The sequence below is a fragment of the Neocloeon triangulifer genome, unplaced genomic scaffold, assembly GCF_031216515.1.
Source record: "Neocloeon triangulifer isolate White Clay Creek 2 clone unplaced genomic scaffold, ASM3121651v1 ptg000012l, whole genome shotgun sequence".
Classification (NCBI taxonomy): domain Eukaryota; kingdom Metazoa; phylum Arthropoda; class Insecta; order Ephemeroptera; family Baetidae; genus Neocloeon; species Neocloeon triangulifer.
Window position 1 is genome coordinate 8103553 of NW_026775554.1, and position 21102 is coordinate 8124654.

At 36.1% G+C, this 21102-nt stretch overlaps 3 protein-coding genes across 8 annotated transcripts in view; 2 read left to right on the forward strand and 1 right to left on the reverse strand.

Moving 5' to 3' along the window:
- Positions 1–21102, reverse strand: part of LOC132197012 (cell adhesion molecule Dscam2) — a 120258-nt gene that overhangs the window by 19666 nt on the left and 79490 nt on the right. For all 3 annotated transcript variants that reach the window (XM_059620021.1, XM_059620022.1, XM_059620020.1), the window contains exons 4-5: positions 9481–9630; positions 8623–8740 (exon numbers count right to left, since the gene is read on the reverse strand). In XM_059620021.1, the coding sequence (XP_059476004.1) occupies positions 8623–8740; positions 9481–9630 (268 nt within the window). The remainder of the gene's footprint in view (positions 1–8622; positions 8741–9480; positions 9631–21102) is intronic.
- LOC132197353 (PR domain zinc finger protein 5-like) lies at positions 2741–4961 on the forward strand. Its single transcript, XM_059620600.1, has 3 exons — positions 2741–2928; positions 3193–3320; positions 3496–4961. Exons 1-3 carry the CDS (start codon positions 2753–2755, stop codon positions 4686–4688), a joined length of 1497 nt encoding a protein of 498 aa, XP_059476583.1. The 5' UTR covers positions 2741–2752; the 3' UTR covers positions 4689–4961.
- On the forward strand, positions 13433–19325 carry LOC132197766 (uncharacterized). Of its 4 annotated transcripts, none has more exons than XM_059621296.1 (12): positions 13433–13451; positions 13517–13637; positions 13882–14511; positions 14705–14762; positions 14816–15021; positions 15077–15258; positions 15324–15450; positions 15505–15715; positions 15774–15988; positions 16049–16281; positions 16348–16411; positions 16470–19325. In XM_059621296.1, exons 3-12 carry the CDS (start codon positions 14505–14507, stop codon positions 19292–19294), a joined length of 4128 nt encoding a protein of 1375 aa, XP_059477279.1. In that variant the 5' UTR covers positions 13433–13451; positions 13517–13637; positions 13882–14504; the 3' UTR covers positions 19295–19325. The 4 variants fall into 4 exon arrangements, with proteins under 4 accessions (XP_059477279.1, XP_059477278.1, XP_059477280.1 ...); XM_059621295.1 differs by lacking the exon at positions 13433–13451 and having other exon boundaries at positions 13488–13637; positions 13882–14285; positions 14359–14511; XM_059621297.1 differs by lacking the exon at positions 13433–13451 and having other exon boundaries at positions 13488–13637; positions 14631–14762.

Consider the following 21102-nt stretch of genomic DNA (forward strand, 5'->3'; position numbering starts at 1 on the left):
CCTGCTTTCAATATCCATCGCTGTGTTGATGTATCAAAATATATATATAACGTATAAGGGAGGGCATATTGGAGAACTTTGCAATGTAAACAAAGCCTTCTTCTTTCTCATTGATCGCATTTGACGCTTAAGATTTTCCCTCTTTTTTTCAAACTGCGTTCAGGGTTTTGACAATTGGAGAAAGAGGCTATTTAAGAAGTGGCCCTCGTAAAGCAGCCAAAGGAGAGCGAAGTGCAGTGGCTGGTGTAAAATTTTATTGCTCACGCTCGGCTGCATTTCAATCACACGCTCAATTTTGCTTATTTACAAACGGCTCAAGATGTTGCCCGAGCACAATAACCGCACGGCAAATTGATTTTCCATTGATTGCCGCATGGAGCGGAAAATGCGCGCCGAGAAAAGTGCTTGCCAGCACCAAACCGAGCCTCTGTCACACGTGGTTTAGCACACATCTTATTCAAGCAATTTTGCTTTGTGCTGTGATTTCAAAACATAAATTATTCAAACTAAAATCCGATAGGAATTTTGAAATATTGATAGTAAATTTTAAATGTAATATTTTTATTTTTCAAAATAGCAGCAATACAATTATAAAAATTCCATATTTGCAATTTAAAAAAAATCTGTAGTCCGTACAAACCAATTTTGAATGAAATGAGTCTCGAATAAGTTTTTTTTTTAAATTTTGATAATTTAATAAATTTTAGTAACTCTTTTTAATTTCAGGCCCACAGTTTAATGTAAAGAAATGGGGGAATCTATTTAATAATGAAAAAATGATGGAAGATGATTCAATATTATTTAACTTTCACTAGTGTTTGGGCGGCATTGACCTTAATTTTTTTATTTTTTCATTGATTTCATAATTGCTTGATAGTTGAAAAATCAGTATTGCTATGTAAGTTTATTGAGCATTAAATTAAAAAATAAACAGCTTGAAAAAAATTAATAGTTGTATTATTATCAAATATTTGTTATATTAAAACAAATTGGAAATGATCTAATTATATTTTTAATTTATAATTTGAAAAAAAATTTAAACATATTAAGAGTTACCTTTTTTATAAACAATATTATTGTTGATTAATGTTATATTTTGTACCAAAAGACATTAATTACATTTTTCAATGAAAAATTATAATTATAATTTTTGTCAGATGTTTTCATTGTTTCAATTTTAAGCAATTGCTATGGGAGCTACTTTGCATGCGGCGCAATTGTCCAACTTAGATAGCAAGCCCGTCATCTATTGCTGCACGAAAATCGCAAAGAACTCGTCTGGCGCTGCTGCACCTTATCTCGAGGGGGATTAATTTAAATTAATACATGAATAATGAATGACGCGCACAGCAGTATTTAGGAATGGTGTGTTGCTCAAGACGAGTTGTCTGCTCGCAACTCTCTCTGCCATTCCTTCTTTTTACTTTTTAATACCCTTTCTGTTATCTTTCTCTTTATGTGCCGCTCCTCCTTCTTCCTCCTCCGGCGCTAAAGAGCTCCGAAGGCAAAGCCACTGTATTCTTTTCCTCCCTTTCTTTCTCTCGCTCGCTCGCAAGCCCTGTGCAGTGTGTATTATATTTTTTTTGTACCACCGGCGCCGGCGGCGGAAATACAAACACTTGCACACTCCACACGCAGCTTTCACGCTCTCCAAATACTTTTTTGTTTCTTCCATTAACGGAATAAATATATATATAAAGACAAAAAGAATACAGACAGACGCTTTGGCGAAAAATAATAACGAGAGAGAAACCCGAACGCACTTTGCAAAAATATGGATGAGAGCGGAAGGAAAGGAAAGATTCCGCTTGTGTGCGAGAGAAAGCGCGGAGAGGTTGGCAAAATTTTTCCAGCACGCCTGCTGAGCCCAAACCAGCGATTCGAGGCTGCTGTAAAATAAAATATCATTATTCTGGGAGAGAGGGCAGCTAGTGCAAAAGTTTTTCTTTCAAATTCATATTTTATACATTAGTTACTTTAAAAAAATCCCTTTGTTGAATCCGAGTTTGTAGTAAAAAAGATAATTATTTCTTTTTTTCACTTCTCAGTAAATTATTATTATTATTATGTTTTTTTTTTAAATTAAAGGTTAAAGAAAATCGTGGAAGTAATTAAAAAAATCCTGAACACAGATTGACTTAGAAAATTACATTTTATTATTTATTTCATTGCCTGCATTAGGCGTCTCTGTGACCTCTGGGGCTATATTTTTAAATAACAGTTGTCGAGTTGAATAAACAATAACAATATTAATAATAAATCTCTCCACTTTCTGATTTTGAGAAAGAAAAGATTGTTTAAACATTTCATATATGTAAATTGATAATTTTATTTGAATGTATGTATGATGTACCTGGGCAGTAATTGCCTTCTGATACAATCACTAAAGACACTTTGCAACTATAATAGCCGGCACTGTTTACTGCCACTTTATTAGTGCGAAAATTTTGATAAGATCACAATGTCTTACGTTTTGCGTTCCTCTACGACGTCTACGACCACAATCTGCGTTTTAAAATCAATTTATATTCATCATCTTATTTTTAATTGCAAGTTTACATAAAATAACAAGAAGTAGCAATAGGAGTCTTATAGGAGGCTGCGCGTGTTGTTTTTCGCGGGCGTTGGTGTTTTTTTTTTTTTTTAACGAATCCCCTCTCCTCCTCCGATGCTGGATGCTCCATACGCGGGAGGTGATCACAGGTACAGCTGATCAGGTGAACAAAAAATACAAGGTACACTAAGACGAAAGATGCGGCCTGAGTTGTGCCGACTTTGCGAGAAGCCGGCGGCCGACGGCGGATACCGAGCGGCCGAATTGGACAAGGAGAAGTTGGCCGAGTGGTGTTTGAATTACTTGGGCACGACTCTGGCCAAGGAGGTCAAGGACGATGACCTCTTCTGCTACTTTTGTATTTGGGACGCTAGGTATGTACGAAAATACGCGTCAAAGCCAATATTAGCAAAAGCATAATTATGAACAATTATTCCATCTCTATTTCGCCTATCTTTGTTATTATTATTAATTATTATTATTCTATGAGAATAGTTAAATCTTGATAATTTTAGACGTTTTAAGACAGGACTATTTTTTTAATGAAAAAGTTTGAAGAGAATATTTATTTCTTTTGTGCAACTTAACCGTCCAATTGAATTAAACGCCTGATCATTTTACTTTGCCGTTCATTGCAGGATTCTCTATGAAAATGATACCAGGATAGTAAACGGCTGTAATAATCAAATAAATTATTGCAAAATTAAATGGTGGCCCGAACAAGAGACTGGAAAAAGTGCTAATGACTTGTTTCAAAACTACAAAGGTGAGCTTAAGTGCATTAAAGTTTTTCATTACTTTTGTTTTTTATTGAGCCATGAGAACATTCATTTTATTTTATAAAAATTTATATTTTGCGCGATTATAATTCTTAATTTATGTAGGATGAATATTTAAATATATTAATTTATAAATAAATTATATTGGCAATGATTTTTCAGCTGGAAATGTGCAGCAGTGTTGGGTTTCTTTGAAACAAGCAAAAGATCAGAAAAGAATAAGAAGTTATAATACTGGAAAAAAGGATAGTACAGAAATATTCAGAACATGCTGTTATTGTGGCAAAGATATTCCAGCAAAAAGCTGGAAGACACACATGAAAAAAAAGCATGCTGACATTTCAATAAGATGCAATTTTTCTTCTATGTGTTGTATGTACTTTCACAATGTTGAGGAGAGGGACGCTCACGTAAAGGAAATTCATTTTAAGCCGAAAAATGAAGTTCTTTACGATTGCATGTATTGTCCTTTAAAACAATTAAAAGTGTGGACTTACAAAAAGCATTTAAAATCGAAGCATCGTGATGTTGCAATAAGGTGTAGCTTTCGTTGGTGCCACAGATATTTTAAAAGTCGGGATGATATGAACGCGCACTTGGAGACGTACCACAAAAGCCGAGAAGAGAATAAAAAGTTCAAGTGCTCATTTTGCAATTATAAAGCTCATAGCAGGCCTGCAGTTGCACAACATGAATTCAAGAACCATAAAAAAGGAGAGAAAAATTTTAAATGCTCCAATTGTGCAGAAAAATTTTCATGTAAGATGAGTAGAAAACAACATATGTATAGCGCACACATTTTGAGAGCGTGCCCTGCTTGTGATTTGCAAATTCAGGCATCAAAATTTAATCAGCACTTCAAAAAAAATTCGTGCAGAACATGCCAAACTGAATTTGACTGTTGGGGTTTGTGCAGAAAGCATGAGAGAAAATGCAAACCTAAATTCCAATGTGAAATTTGCTCAAAGGTTTTCAGGATAAAAAGTGACTTGGCCTATCACATGATCAGTAATCATTTAATTCAAAAAAAGAAAGGTGTAAAAAGTAGAAAAACTGTTAATTTGCCTTCAATGAAACTTCAATTGGCAAAAAGACCAAAATTTAAGTGTGCTCATTGTAGCATGGAATTTCTGCATAGAGCAAATCTTCGGAGACACTTGGCCACAGTGCACAACCTTATAGACAAGCAGCATTCGTGCATACAATGCTTAGAAATTTTTTACTTTGCTTCTGAATTGAGAGTGCACATGAACGTAGCACACTCGAAGGAGATGACAAGATGTAAAATTTGTAAATTTTCTACAAAATCGTATTCCATAAAGCAACATATGATTAGAGCACACTTAATAGCGTAGCACATTTGATGAACAATTGTTGATAAATATCAATGAATGTAGGAAGTTAAAAAAAATGTAAATATGTATAAATCGTATAAATAATTTCTATCAAATGTTCACAGAGAATTACATCAGCAAATGTATTTTTTTCTATCAAAAAATATTGTATATAAATGATATTTAATTGACGTTGCGAATGAAATATAAATATTATATAAAATAAAAATTTATAATAAAAATTTCCAAAGCATTTAACATAATATATTGCATCAATAAATAACTGATATAAAAAAATTGATCCACCTTAAACCCTTTTCTATGTTTACGACTCATTTCATTGAATTTCTCACATTTTCACTATAACCTGAAAGTTGTAATTAAAGTAATTGTGTTATGAAATAAAATAAATTTAGTAATCAAAAATTGACCATGAGTAGCTATTTAATTATTTACCATGACTTATTGGCCTAACGATTCATTTTTTAAATTCAAAACGGGATGAAAAGTTGAAAAATAAATATTAATTATCAAAATATTCCTTATGCTAATTTTTGATGTGTCTGTTTTGGCACACTTGAAACCCAATTGATTAATTTATCCTTCAATTCATCATTATTTTATATTTTTTGATGGAATTTTATAAATCCATGTTTAAATATAATACATCTGTGCGAATGCATATTGCGAAAAAAGACTTGGCACTTCCCTGCTCGGAGCCACGCTGGGCAAAAATAAATCTGTGAGGAGCGGCGGGAGTGCGATTGCAGTGCCAGAAGAATCGCAAAAGAAGTCTGCTCTTCCGGCGTGCTCCGCGCAATAATAATACGTGCGGCGGCGGGTATTCATCTGCGTGTGGAAAAGGAAGAGGAAAGGGAATTCTTCGCGCCAAGTATAAGTCGCTTGCGGTCCGGAGATGGGTTTTCGCGGGCAGCCGCACCACCCTCTGATAACGCGCGCGCGCCTCCTTTGTGTGCAGATGCGGTGTTTAATGCCGCTCAGATTACGCGCGCACAAGATTGGCCTCTCTAATTCTGATTCTGGCTGCGCTCGACCCACGCAGCAGCTTCATTTGCTTCATTTATCTCGGCCGTAATTGAAGGGCTGGCCAGTCAAAAAGGGATCGGAAAATAAATTGTGGAGCCTAAGAGGTCTTTTCAAGAACTTCTTACTTAGGGGTTTAAAAGATTAGAATAGCAGAACGCCAAATTGCATTAAAAAAATTAATACGAATTTCATATTCAAGGGTTGATTCATGATGTTTGAATTTGAAATCGGCTTTCATCAATGTTTATTTTCATTTATTATTTAGTAGTAAAAATAATGCCTTGCTCTACGTCTACATGTTTTGGCTGCAGAAGTGGTTAGAAAATTCAGCAAAGTTGAGACACAACGCAAACGGAAGCAACCGAATTTTAAGTGTCTGTAAAATCTGGAAGAGGTAGGAAGAATTTTAAATTTTTATGTTCTGAAAGTTTCCATCCTGCTAAAAATAAAAGAGGAAGTTAGCACATTAGCAGGTAAAAATCAAGAGGCAAAAATTAAAATAATTTTTAATCCAAGAAAGGAAAACAGTCCCCTGACATTCTAATTCAAAAAAGAAAATAATTCCCAAAGAACTACTTCGCATTTTCAGGGGTTGAAGTGCGAGGTAGTTCTTTGGGAATTATTTTCTTTTTTGAAAATAATTTTTGACAGTTATTTTGGTTGAAAAAATTGTTTTGCTTTTGTTAATTCTTTTCAAATCTATTTTACTGAAAATTTAGTAAATTTGTATTTTTATTGTAAGAAAAGCTCCATAAAAAAACAGAATTTGCTCTCCAATTTTCAAGGATATTTTATGGATTGATGTACATTTGTATATCTTGATATGGGAAGATATCCCCTGATCCTACTAATTGCAACGAAACGGCCGCGGTGATTACTAATCAGATCAACTTAACGAGTAAAAAAATGTGGTTAAACTTGAAAGGTTATTTATGGAAATTTCATTACCATTCATATTTTGGAGGGGCGATAAAAATTTATTCCTGAAATTGATAAAAGTATCGGGAACGCGCGTCGGATCAATTTGCACGCAGGCTAAACAGATAGCAGTTGGCAGAATTGGAAAAATTTGAGAAGCAGGAATTAATTTCGCCGTCATGCAGAAGTGAAATGCGAGACGCGCGAGTGTACCTCGGCATGCAGATAGCAGCATTTTGGCGAGGGTGAAAAAAGATACACGCAGCGTTGTCGCTCTTTTCCAGAGAAAGAGGAGGGCGAAAAAAAGAAGCGTGTGTGGCGGTGCATTAGGAAAATTAAAATGCGAGATCCGTTTTTCGCGGGCGGCGTGTTTTATTCCGGCCATGATTGAAATGTATTCCGAGCACACGCACCAACGCATATCAACGTTTTTTCATCTTACGACGGCCATTTATTGCGCGCCGAGCAGCGAAGAGGCAGCCAGAAATATTTACCGCCGCCCTCGATTTTTTTATACTCGCATAGATCTATAATACATACATACAGGGAGTGTACGTTGTAAAAAGCTCGGGGATTTTGCCGACGGTCATGAATATTTAAAGTGTCACGCTGCTCTCGGCCTACGCGTGCGTTCGCGCAAAGTGCTTCCCTAAATTCATTATCGCGCGCAGCCCTGGCTAAACTCATCAAAGATCATCCACTGACGGCGGCCCGCAAGCTATTGTGCCGCCCCCAAGGACCTCCTGACCCCAATATCAGAGATACATACGTTGACCGTGGATAATAAATTGGGTTCGGGTTTTTAATAAAACCTGAAATTAGGGCAACCCTTGGGAAGAGGGGCCTAACAATACAAATGATCCATCAAAATTTAAAATTCCTTCTTTTCTCATATATTGCTTATCATAAAACAATATTTCCAATTTTAATTCTTATTCTTTCGATTCTTTCATTACAAAAATAATTTTTTTTTTTATATAAACTTTCAATAAAAATTAAACGCCGTTCTAATTATGAAATAAAAGTAAAAGATTTTTTGTGACACTAAAATAAAAAAGGCACTTGTTGAAAATTAGTGGAAAGGAACAAAATAAAAATAAATTTAACTAACACCGTTTTGAATTTCACATTTTTTGATGTCATTAAAAGCTTTCTCACAGTTCTTAATTTTTTTTTATCTAAGTATAGCTATTATTTTGACAATAATTTTAAAAGCAATTTTATCCCTTCTGATAAATTGCAACGAAAAATTTGACACTATTTACATCTTTACCTTCTTAATTTTTGCATTAGACATATTAAATTGAAATATAATAAAATTTAAAACGTAGTATCACAATATAACAATCAAATTAAAATAATAAAAATCTACTTGATTTCAGTAGGGTTGAAGGTTTTGTTGATATTTTTGCACAAATTCGGAGCGATTTCAAACGCAGACGCAGAGTTTGTGGAAAACGTGATTTTAGTGTGCGAAAAAGCAAACAGAGAAAAGGCGAATAAATATTTGCCTGGAGCGGAACTAAAATCGCGCAAATCCACAACAAACTTCCCGCGACTTCATGAGATGAGCCAGCGAGACTTGTGATTAGCGTTGCAAATGAACTCTGCAAACGAAAAATAATCATCGCTTGGCGAGGGCAGAAGAGAAATTTCAATTAACTCGGCCGAGAGTCAACAAAATAGAAGGCAAGGATTTTGCGCGAGCCAAACTTTCTTTTCGGCCAGGCAAACCGACGCTGTTGATGGTTGTTGCTCTCTCTGTTTTATGGTTGGCAGGACCGGGGATTAAAAAAAGTTAATAAAAAGTTGGCCCTGCAGCAGGGGCGGGCGCGAGAGAAAGCTAATAAAAATGTTAATTATCAGCCAGCCGGCGTCTTGCGGCCACAGGCAGTGCAGCGACACAAGAAACCGGGGAGCAAAAGTCATTTATTTCGTCGCTGATGGAATTTTACGACGCCAACTGGAGTGGGAAAAATTGCGCACTCACCGAATGTCGGGGGCCGGGCAGCCCTGGGCGGCGCACACCAGCACCGCGCCCTCGTCCTGGACCACATGGACAGTGGCGCTGTGCTCCACAATCAGAGGCGGCACCGGCATCCGGTTCTCTGAAATTTTCAAAACAGAAAATTTTCAAGTTTGAAAGTTAATTCAATTAAAAAAAGATAATTTTTTAAAAGAAACAATTTAATTATGAAAAAAATTTATGATCAACATCGCAATTAGGACTGAGAAGCAAAAAGTGGTAAAAAGTTTACTTTCAATTTACATAGTTCTCAAAAAGTCGGCAATATTTGTTAATTTTAATATTACAAAACGCTAAAAAAGTCGTGAATTTTGATGCTAAATTGGATAATATTCACTAGCCATTCAATGAAGAGAGTTTGAATCTGAATTGCTCACATATATAGCTGCAAAAGGTTGATAAAATCTATGAAAAAGTTTTTCTTGAGAATAGGTCAATTAGGAGAAAAGAAAAATTAGGCCAGAAAAGTTTGAACAGTGTCGATTTTAAATTAATTTAAATTACATTGAAATTAGTTCAGGTTCAAATTGAGTATATCCATTTTTACTAAAAGTTAGTTAATCAACTTTTATTCCATGCCCTTATCAATGTTTATCAAAAAATGATATTATTATCAAGTTTCGAGCAATTTAAATTAAAACACTACAACAAACTTTAAATACAGTTACCGTGTGAAGTTGAATTTCACAGTAATATAATTTGGTCCGATTGTCAGAAACAAAAATGTACCAAAAATTTTAAAATAAATTAATTTTAAGTTTATCAAATATAATATTTTAAACATAATTGTTATATTCAAGTGTTTTTTCAAAAATATTGTACCTGGAATGATTCTGATGAGCGTTGAGCTGCTGGTGACGACCTGCCGCGTAAGTCTGTGCATCGTCCTGCATCTGTAGCTAGGGTACTGGTCGTTGCTGTCAACCCCGTGGATCAACAGCTCGCCGGTGGGCAGCATGTGAAATTTCCCATCTGGAAAACCGCAGAAAGGCCGATTAGCAAAACTCGATCGACCCTGGTATACACAAAATTGCAACCAAGAGAGAGTGAAATTTATAGTTTCATATTTTGCTATCTCCGCGTACCAAATTATCTGTACACCTAAAATCCCTAAAATCGCGTTAGCAACCGGATTTGCACTCGAACACAGGTACATGTAATGCGAATTCAATCAATGCTCGTTGCTTCGTCGTTAGCCCGCGGATTTTAGCGTCAGCTGAATTTCGAACGGATTAAATCAAATTTGCATTTTGCGCAAAACGCTGCCAGCTCGAGGATTGAGGTAAACAAAATTCAATTACTCAATGCTTTGAAGTCTACAGAGACGTCAGAGACCCAGCAATCTGGTTTTTAGTTTGAATAAATAATTTACCAACACGTAACACGTAATTTGAAAACCAGTAAAATTGAAAAAAATTAAAGCAATTGTTTTACTATAAAAAAATGCGGCTTTTTTTATTTTAAAAACTTAAGAAATAAACATGAATTTTAAATTTTTAAACAAATAACAATAACACTGAATACAAGACAAAATTTTTATATCCGAAAATTTGTTTTGTCCTGAATAGGTTTTGCTGAGCTAACATGGCAGCCGCTCGTAAAATAATTGGGAAAGGCGTCCGTTGTGATTATCTTCCATTTTAATTAGCACGTGCAAGCTTCGGCGCTAATTTCAGAGCTGTACGCTGTGTAATTCAGACGGGCATTGTGCCTGCGCATAAATTATACCCACCTTTATCACTCAAACTATTAATTTGACCCTCCGTGTCCAACTCTCGTTTTGTGTGCAATCTCGTCATTACAGCCTTTTTATTAATCCGGCGCAGGTTTGTGTCCGTCTCTACCAACTCACGCGTCTTCCCAATCAATACAAATATCTGCGGGCGATGATGATTAAATTCCAGCTGCCAACGTGCGATGGCTTCGATTTATATACGAAACCTGTCACGATCGGAAATCCCTCGTGTTTTCCGACCAATCACAATTCTCGTCAAAATATCATCACATCTGAGATCACTCCAGAGTGTGTGTGGAACGAAGCGGATAAAAAATTTATTGCATAATACAGAGACGTGGATGGGAAGAGCACCAATCTTGATACCTACAAATTTCAAATTTTCTTTTGAATCAAAGAAATTGACAGAAAATATCTAAAGAGCAAGTTGGATTTACTTTAACTCAAAAACTGCTCCTCAGAAACAATCTGAATTACCATCTTAAGAATAAAAATTAAGTGCGTGGTTGACTTTTTGTATTTGTTTCACGGGTTGCTTATTCCAATCAAAAAGCCCACCCCGGGAAATACTGAACAGATTTCGGATTTGAAATCAGGAAAAAAATGACAGTGTACATTGACCTGAATGCAAACTTCAAGAGTATACAAAAAATTTTTTAAATTAAAAGTTATATGATTTAAAATTTAAATTAAATTTTCTTTGTCCTGCGGGTTGCGTTTACAAGCAGGAGATTTAACTACTTTTGCGTCGAAAAAGTTAAATTAACTTAAGGATTTAAGGCAAAATTAAATCGGATTGACTGGAATTGACAAGATTTTCGGTTAACGACAGGTATTGAGTCAAATTAAGATTTTATACAGTAATTAATTAATTAAATCCTTTCATTCAAGAAATTCAAGGACTAAAAAAACATAAACATATTTTAAATAATTTCAGTGCAATAATATTTTTGAAATAAAAAAACTTTTCTGAAGATCCAGCATTAGCTCAAATTTGATAGAAAAGTTGGAATAAAATTATTTTTCGAATTCAGGGCATCTTCGACATGACTTAAACTATTCTAATAAAGCATAATAAAGTGACTTCCAATGCGGCGGCAGGTTTCAGGAACGTCCATGCCCATTAACAGGATTAAAGCTTAATTAAGTCCAATAAGTTGCGGGGCCATCGCGCGTTTGTTGGCGCCGCACGTGTATCGCTATAATAGCCAAAATTTGCATAATGGCGGCATTAACGCTGGATTTTATTGCTGTTTGAACAGGTAATTCCCGGTCTGCGCGGCGCCCGGGGGTGCCTCCATAAATCATCCGCCCCGAGCACAATGAAATAAAATATCACACGTATAATATGCCAGCCGGGGACGTTTTGTATTCGCTCTCTGTACAAATGAAACTTTTGCATGCGCACGTGTTCGCTAATGAGAAAGAGTGCGCGCTCTCTCTCGCGCGCACACACGCCGCTTTTTATTATTTATTTATGATATTTCCCTCCAGCAGCAGCACTTGAGCAGAGAGACGTACGTGTAAATAAAAAGTGTGGCTCTGGGGCGCATTCATTCATTTCTGTGAAAAGGCTGCTTTTCAAAAGCGAAGCGACGGCCCAAAAGCCAGTCTTGCCTAATTGGAAATTTTTGTGTTTGTTCGAGAACGAGAGCAAAGCAGAACCCTCGCTGCAAATGCAAATGGAGTTGTAAATTAATTCGTCAGAGGTATGCACGCGCGGGTGTCAATTTCTTTTTTATTGCTGCCTTCACTTTTTTTTTTATCTCGTGGAAGTTTTAATAAAGCTGGAGCGAATTCCAACTCTTCGATTCTAACCAGCGAAATGAGATTTTATTTTAAGCAGTCAAAATTTATGCCAAGCGAAGTCACCAACTGATCATCTGAATTGGTTTATTTCTTTATTGTTGTTTATTTGTCCCTGTTAAATTAAATTAAATTGAAAATTCATGCAAAATTTTATTTAAATTTAAAATTAATCAGCTTCATAAAATTGAAAAGTGAGTAGGTTAAAGGATATTGCAATTTCTCACACTGAAGAATATTTAACATCTTATCTTTTCAAGTTCCTTTTTTCTTTTTCTCATCAGAGAATTTAATTCTCATTCCCGTCAGATAGAATTGTTACTCGCAGCTGCACGAGCAACAACAGATGCAGTTCTCTCGCTTTATGAAGTTTATATTTTCTTGGTTTATTTACGTGAGCCATTCGCAGGCCAAGAATGCAATTCAACACTAAGAGGCAGAGGCAGCATTTGCACTTCTGGCAATAATCAAGTCTGCAATGTAGGTCGCCGCTGCTTCGTGAGGCAGATGCACGTGAATGGTTTTAATTTGCGGCGATAACATAGACAATGGAGCAAGAATTAGTTATGACTTGCAGCTCCAACTATTATTTTAAAGAAGATAAATAATCAGGCAGAAGTATTAACACTTTATACAGTTATTTTTGAAATGCCTTATTTTAATAATACATGTATATATTTTTCTCAAATCAACTAGTGGATGGAAAAAAAACTGTTCATTAGATAAAGAACAGATCAGGTTAATCATTTAAAATGGTTTGTTAAATAATTAAAAATAAATAATATTTTATTTGTTAAAATATACAGTAAAAATCCCTGACGTTAATTGAAACCTTTAAAAAACAAAACATACATTTTATAATATCATTAATCCTGCTAACGTTTTAATTTGTAAATAGAAAAACAACTTTATAATCTATCAAAAAGCAATTGCTTTGTGGGAACATAAATATTAGTTGATGAATGCATAATAATAAAATAATTCTAGAAAAAGCTTCATCTTTCAACCATTTAAGGCAGATCAATCAACCAAGGCATTCGATTCGAGAACGAATTTCCACCTTAATGAATATTAATTAAGATCAGTCGGCGAGATTGCGGCCTGCGGGAGTAATTAATATCGGTCGTGCAATATTACAATGCGTGCTCGCTGCTCCATATCTGCAGGCGGCGCGCGGCTGTAAAATGCTCCACTAATAATTAAAACGCCCTCTGCCGGCTGCGAGCAAACACAATGTGGCTGGCAATTAAGTGTAATAACACCCTTATCTGCGTATTTAATTCGATATTCGGCTTAATGAGAGCACTTGGTTTGCAGCTCTAACCGCGCTAGAGTGTAGAGGTGCACTGGGTCTCAGGAGGGCCTCTGAAATTAACAATAACGAGACTGGCTGCACAATAGACTCCTCGTCGGGCCCCGAATTAGCCAAATTTTTATGGTAATTGCGATAAAATAGGATTTGGTCGCCGTGTTATGCTTTTCATATTTAGAATTTAATTTAGATTAAAATTTTGATGAAATTAAAAAAATGTATTGATTAATTAAACTTAAATATTAAGTTCAATTTCTCTTTTGTGTCACTAATTAAATTAGCGAGCCCGTCGAGTGCTTTCCGTTTGCATACAACGCAGTGAGTTGTTCCGCCGCCTGCCTATTAATGATGATTAATGTTTTGTTTGCAGCCAGAGAAAACAAGAACGGTGAAGAGAGGAACGCGTGTCAGGAATTTATAAATGATGAGCCCCAATGTAAATTCATCACCTGTCCTGTTTCCTGTGTGTTAATATATACGAGGGTGAAAAATGCGCTGCGCCCGGGGAAAAGCGGAAACCGGCGAAAATTTTGAAAGAAATCATTAGAGACGCAATAAAATATGGAAACGAAACGAAAAAAAGGATTCCGAGCGATAAAAAAACAATGCATCTGTATTTCAATCTTTGCATTATCTTTTTAAGCGTTTCAAAGGCCTTTCTTTATTTTCATGAATGATCATAAATTATTTTTGTATCCGGAATGCAAGCTCATTTATTATTTTAAATCTCCGTAGTCTGAATCGTAGTGCTGCAAGTGAGTTTAACTGGAAATAGTGAGTCAACCAGTATCTTTCCTCATTCCACTACGATTAATGTTTACTTAACTTAAACCACACGCAATGCCAGCTGATGCGACATCAACACACATCCGCCGTCACATCAACTCTCTTATCATTCCCCTACAGAGAAACCTAAAAAGCGAGATAAAGATTTAGTGCAGAGAACATTTTCACTATAGGCAACGATTCGTCAGTATTATCATCCTCAGCAGCATGGAAGGTATGTCAATCATGTAATATTTCACATTTGAAATACCATTAATTAATTTTTTTTTCTGCTCCGCTCCAACACTACTTTTATTTTTTAGTATTGAATATATTGAATTTTGTTTTAACTAGAAAATCAATACACAATAGATTTTGAATGAATAACCAGCATGTTCAAAATTTAACTGAAGTCTTAATATGTTAAGGCCAACTAAAGAATTCCAGCAAGCTTGGATATTTTCAAAATGGATCAAACGCCGACTGGTTTGAAGCAAAATGTTTTAAAAATGATCGAATTTGTAATGAAAATTTCTTAGTGTTTGCGTCCTGGTAGTTCACTATGGTTTTGAGATGGATCAATTCCTGCGCCGAGATGGAAACGATGAAGACTTAAAAAATTTGGAAATATCTTTCAAAATAAACCGCAACTGCAAATTTCGAGATCTGCGCTCGCCCGAGAAGTATTTTCTCTTACAACTTCTTTCGAACGACAAAAACTTGGCTAATTTTTTTCAATTAGCTGGTATAATTAATTTAACAATTAAAAAATCTTAAAATAATTATTTTTAATTTTTCAGAAACCGTTCCTTCCGTTTTTATTCTCTGTATTTTGTCACATGGTGGTAAAGGTGGTCAAATTTTCACTGACATATGGGATGAGGAGCAAAAAGACTATCAATATTTCACAACTACAGAAGTTATAAATTCAGTCAAGCAACTCAGGAACTACAAAAATTGCTTGAAAATGTTGCTCTTTGGAGTAAATTTACAAAAAATTTAATTAATTCTAAACGGATAATAAAATTAATTATTTTTTTTACGCAGCCATGTCGTGGGGATATTGATGATTCAGCTCACACTGTAGAGCAAAGTTTAGAAAAAGAGTACTCTTGCTGTATAAATTTTCATCCCAACGAGGACAATTTCATTTTGGTTTACTCCACTGTAGAAAGTATGTGAATTTTTTTAATTACTATTTAGTTAATTGAAAATAAAAACAAATCAGCTACTTCTGCAAATAGAAACAAGCAGGGAACTTGGTTGGTGAAAAAAATATGCGAAGAAATGGACAATTTACAGAAAGACGAGGTTCTACCCGTTTTTCTAACAAGAATACAACACAACATTCACCGACAATCGACGTTTGATAGCAAGGAAGTCTGCGGACAGACGCCTGAAATCAAATTATACCCGCACCGCACTTTCTATGTGCAAAAGTTGGATTTTATGCTGCATTATGCTATTTTCATTGAGGAATTTCATTTTGCATTTTAGGTCTCCTTGCAATATGAGGAAAGAGAAGACAGACTTTTACTACCAGTGGCAGACTGATAGCGGCGAAAATTTACGATCCAGAAAAGCAATTATTTTTTATCAAAATTTTACGGAACTTGTAAAAAACTTCAGTGCAGCTCTAAGCAATAATTTAGATTTTGAAACAAGCATTAGATCAAATTCAGTTGCAAATTTGGAATCATATTACAAATTTGGTAAGTTTGAAGTATAATATATTTTCATTAGAAAATATAATTTCATAAATGAATATTTAGTTGAGGATAAGCAACAAAGAGAAGTCGGCTGTATTTTGACATGCTTCTTTGCAAAAATATCAGAAGTTGCTTTGGGAAACGCAAGAGAAATCTGTGTTAATGTAGGGGGTGGAAGAATTCCTTTGAGGGAAATAATCCACAGATCGATTGGACCAAAAAATAGTAACTGGATTGGAAAGCCAAAAATATTTTTCTTCGTCAACCAGTTGGCTGAGTCAGATGCAAAAGCACAAGTTGGTTTTTACTTTTTACGTTTGGCGAGGAAATATTTTTTTTTTAATTTTAAAATTTTATTACAGCACAAATTTGTTGTTTTGGCGACAAACCATAGTGGCTGGCTTAGTCTGATTCTTCCCTATGAAGGTTTTTATATATTTTTGATTTCCTTATAGTATAATCATAAATAAAATTTTTAAAATAGAATCAGCCAGCGAGCTCTTGGAGATTCTACAAGGAACCAAGCTGAAGAGTGGCTCCAATCTGCAACAGCTTCTAAGTGAATTGTTGAACAATCAAATTTCTCAGCCAAGGGAGAACAGTCCTCTGCTAGTTTCCACCCTCCAGTATCTCTTAGACTTTCCAGATTGGCCAAGAAATTTTGTTAAGCCAAACTTTGAAGAATCTAAAGCTCTGTGCACTTTTGATGAATTGATGCACAACTTTAATCCTTACGGAGATTACAAAGTCCAACTAATTGTTGCTCCTGCTGGAAATGGAAAAACAACAGTAATGAGGGAAGTAGCCCATAACATGCAAAAAATTTTCACAGAATTGAAAATTTTATTGCTAAATTTCGTCAATCTTTATGGATTCTTGTATCAGATGTCGAGAAAAAATTACAGTTTGACGGAGTTAATATTAAGCTACCCAGGAAATTCTTTAAGCAAAGAAGAAGTTGATGATTTCGTTGAGAATAAAAGGGGTTTATTATTTATTGATGGATTTGATGAAATATGTCCAGATCTGCGAACTGAAGCATTGAATGCTGTTCAGAAAATTGCTGGAAAACATATTCACCTCTGGATATCCACTCGACCGGAGGAAGAAAAAGTGATTGTGGACGGACTAAAATTGACCAAAGTTCAAACTCGAGTACTTGAAATAAAACCTTTTAGCCAAGAGCAGCAACTGGAACTTCTGGAAATGGTGACACATAAGAGTGAGCAGGAATGCATTGAAATGTTAGAAAGTTTCAAGAAAGACGTCTTACAGAACCCACTGCACTTGACGATGATCTCAGAGTGTGGAAAGGCGCTCAATTTGTACGAAATTTACGATAAAGTGATCTTGAGCAAAGTGCGGAAGGCGCTGATTGAGAGAGAGGGACATCTGGAGGACGGAAGACTGACTGCGAAAGTTGAAAGGCGTCTCCAATTACTGCAGAATTTGTGCTCAATGTACCTGATCGGGGGTCGATTTAGAGATTATGATGAAATTGGAGCAGCGGAAATCAACAGCACTGGAATCGCAACCGTGGTCGAGTTGCCCCGCTTTGATGGATCTGGCAAGCAAGGCCGCCTGCAGTTCATCCACCTTTCATTCGCAGAGTTTCTCGCCACCAGAGCCCTCTTTACGTTTCTTAAAATTACGGACCTGAAGGTCATAGAGCGTTCAAACGATTTGATTAACAAGAAATTGAGGGAGCATTACGGTGTATACGTTCACAATGAATTGCACCAGTCCAGAGTTTTTGCCGAGATTTTTGCCTGCACCGACGGTTTTCACGATACAGAATTGGAGCGTAAATTGCACACCTACTTGCAAAACTTATTTTCGTGGGTAGTTCCAAAGAAAAGGGCATTGGCGACTTTTGCTGGGGAAGGATTGCGCCACGTTTTTGTAGCTATGGAGAATCGTTACACTTTCAATGTACTTGAAAAGGATTCCAAAATTTTCATAGAGCAGAGCAATCTGCTTTTAGGAGCCGCTTGTTGGAAAAGTGAGGAAATATCATTGAAACTTTTGAAAATGGGAGCACTTAATAATTTAATAAATAAGTCTGACGCCTTGTCTGCAATTTTGGAAGACGTTGTGCAACAGAATTTTTTACTCTTGTACGATCAACTTCGAAAACTCGTCCCTGAACTGCTAGAGGAGATCTTGAAAAGGAAAAGTTTAGATTTGTGCTTCGAAGCAGCTAAAAAAGGACATTTCCAAATGCTGACCTGGTTGTTGGACGGTGGAGTCGATATCAACAAGAAAAAGGGATACTGGGAGCAATCAGCTTTGCACGTTGCCTGCTTCCGAAGTGACATTGATATCGTTCGATTGCTTCTAGAAAGAAAAGCAGATGTTGATATTGGAAACAAATACGACCAAAAGCCATTGCACTACGCCGCTAGAGAGGGTCACTTGGAAGTCGTGAAAATACTTCTTAATAACGGGGCAACTGTTGAGGCAAAGAGTGCAAAAGGTGTCACTGCCATCCATCTGGCGGCATGGAAGGGCCACCTGATGGTGCTCAAGTTTTTGCTCAAGAAGTGTGACAAGTCATTCATTAGAGTTTGCGACTCACAAGGATTCAACGTCCTGCATTATGCAGCGCTCGGAGGGAATCTTCCGGTGGCTGAATTTTTAATAGCGGAGGACAAATTTTTGATTCGCGGAAGAACGAATAATGAAGAAACCACACTTCATATGGCTGCGAGAGGTCCGAGTCCTGAATTGTGTCAGCTGCTTGTGCGAAGTGGAGCTAGTGTGCTTGCTGTCGACAAGAACGGGTTTAATGCTATTCACCACGCTTGCTCGAATAGCTCCCTAAAAAATCTGTCCGTCTTGGAATATCTCATCAGTCTCGGTGACCTCAACATTGAATCAAGAACCGTCAATGGCAGATCAGCTCTGCATTTGGCAACTGAGGAGCCACAATACTTTCTAAAAGATGTTTATAAAAATGAAATGATGAATCGTGCACGCATCAAAATGGTCAAAATGCTAATCGAGCGGGGAGCAAATATTTTGGCTACAGACGGCCAGGGTTGCAATGCTCTTCACTTTGCGACGCAGGCATGCAGCTCTAAATTGACATATGAAGTGATCGAGTTTTTGATCAAGAAGGACAAGAGGCTGGTGACAGAAGCACGCGTGCCATTTAATGTGGACTTGTATTGCCATGCTCTGCTTCGATCAGAAAGTGGGTTTTATGATGACGAAATTATCAAGTTCGATCCAGATATTTCAAATAAGAAATGCTCAATTATGGGTCAAGCAGAGTTTAGCGATTTTGAAAGCATCCTGTTCGCTTAATTCTAAAACTGTTAAATAAAATTTAATTTGAGAAAATTTATGATCTGCATGTTATCTTAAATATTTTCCAATTTAAAATGAAGTTAATGATTGAGATTAAATATTTTTGATTATAATAAATATTTTAGCAGTGATTTGCAAATATTAACTTTCTGTTTCCTAATGAACTAAAAACTTCATACTTCATAAGAAACGTATTTGAATTTAAGTTTATATGTAGGTTCTTGTCATTGTTGCTGTGGAACCTTTTAAATTCTCAAATCAGTTACGTTTCGTCTTCCGACGAGAAAAGAGATGCGCATTTTTTCACAAATTTCACAATTTTGTCACTTTGTTGAATTTGCTTAGAAATTTATTCTCAAAATGGAATTAATTCCAATAATTTGTATTAAAAATTAGGGAGAAAAATTAAGTAATTTATTTTTTTAAATTTAATATGTATGCTGATTTTTTTTTAAATGTATTTAAATTTGGTTAAATGTCAGCATATTTCAATTCAGCAGCTCATAAATTAGGGTTGCAGCCCGCAACAGAAACTATTAGAGCAGGCATTTTCTGTACCATGCAGAAACGATTGTTCATCTTCACCGAGGAAGCCGGATTGTATTTCATCATAAAATATTTTTTAAATTTAGTTAATTTCTCTTATTTTCTTTTTAAGCTGTAGAGCACGAGGCGTATGTTTCAGGAAGCGAAGAACAACAACGTTTGCAGGCGAGAACAATGCGCCATTACCTCGCGCCGGAATTGCCCTGTTAGTCGTGATAATAAGGCAGGACCGTTGCAAATTACAAAGTGCCTCCTCGGCCACTTTTCTTGTCGGCCGCTAAATAAATACAAAAGGGCCGAGGCAGGCAAAGGAGCCAGAAACTTTTTTATCGGCCAAACTTTTAAGCCTGTAAACACAAAAGTTGGGGTCGGAAATGAACAGCGTGGTGTGCGAAAGAAAGGAAGAAAGAAAGAGGCTTTCATGCACTTTTGCGACACCTTGCTTTCCGCGCGCGAGTAATGTGCTGAGTGCACAGACCCACCCTGCTTTTTCCGGCCAAAACTCTTTTCCAAGCGGCGTGCGGGCGCAATTTTTCTGCCGGTCTCATCTCCTGCTAACGACGCGACATTTGTCACACATGTAAATTTCAAGTGCGCGCCCTGCCACTGTCTGATACGAAAGCAAAAGAAGAGCAGAAACCTCTTCAGCATTCCAAATCACGTGCCACAGACGATTTTCCACAAATAAAAAATGAGACGCGCCGGCAAATCGCAAAAGTCGGAAAAATGAAAAGTTTAAAGATGATGTTTTGGTGGGAAGGCAACCAGCTCGTTTTTCATGGCACGCAGGTTGCATAGCTACCAATTTTCAGTCACATTTTATCAACTCGCAAGGAGAGTTCGTACATTGAACAATTCTCCCTTTGTGTTTCTATAAAATTGTATTTTTTACTATTTTTCTAAATTATGAAGCCCGTTGATAAAAATTATTTTAATCTTGAGAACTTTAAATGTAATGCGAGAATTAATTGTAAGATAAATTCAAAAGAAGCTTGAAAAAATTAATTTTAATCAATTTAAATTAAATGTGTCGCAACCTACATAGGTGACGGTGGAAAAAAATTACGCTAAAAATTTTTTGACTAAAAATGACTCTTTTGTTCCGTAGAAAGCACTTCTTCTTCTTCTCTCTGCTTTCTCCCGTCAGAGCTTTTTTATAATATTTCTTTTCTAGGAGAATAATAGTAAAAGAAAGCACATTTTTTTCTACCGTCGAAATGAAATTCCATTCTTATTCTTGCGGATTTTCGCGGTCGCAA

Excerpts from the sequence above, each read along its gene's own strand:
- LOC132197353 (XM_059620600.1), top strand. The coding sequence starts at position 2,753 with ATGCGGCCTGAGTTGTGCCGACTTTGCGAGAAGCCGGCGGCCGACGGC. Across the intron at positions 2,929-3,192 it reads TTTTGTATTTGGGACGCTAG|GATTCTCTATGAAAATGATA; the intron begins GTATGTACGAAA and ends CGTTCATTGCAG. Across the intron at positions 3,321-3,495 it reads CTTGTTTCAAAACTACAAAG|CTGGAAATGTGCAGCAGTGT; the intron begins GTGAGCTTAAGT and ends ATGATTTTTCAG.
- LOC132197766 (XM_059621296.1), top strand. Across the intron at positions 15,259-15,323 it reads TGAAAATGTTGCTCTTTGGA|CCATGTCGTGGGGATATTGA; the intron begins GTAAATTTACAA and ends TTTTTTACGCAG. Across the intron at positions 16,412-16,469 it reads TCTGATTCTTCCCTATGAAG|AATCAGCCAGCGAGCTCTTG; the intron begins GTTTTTATATAT and ends TTTTTAAAATAG.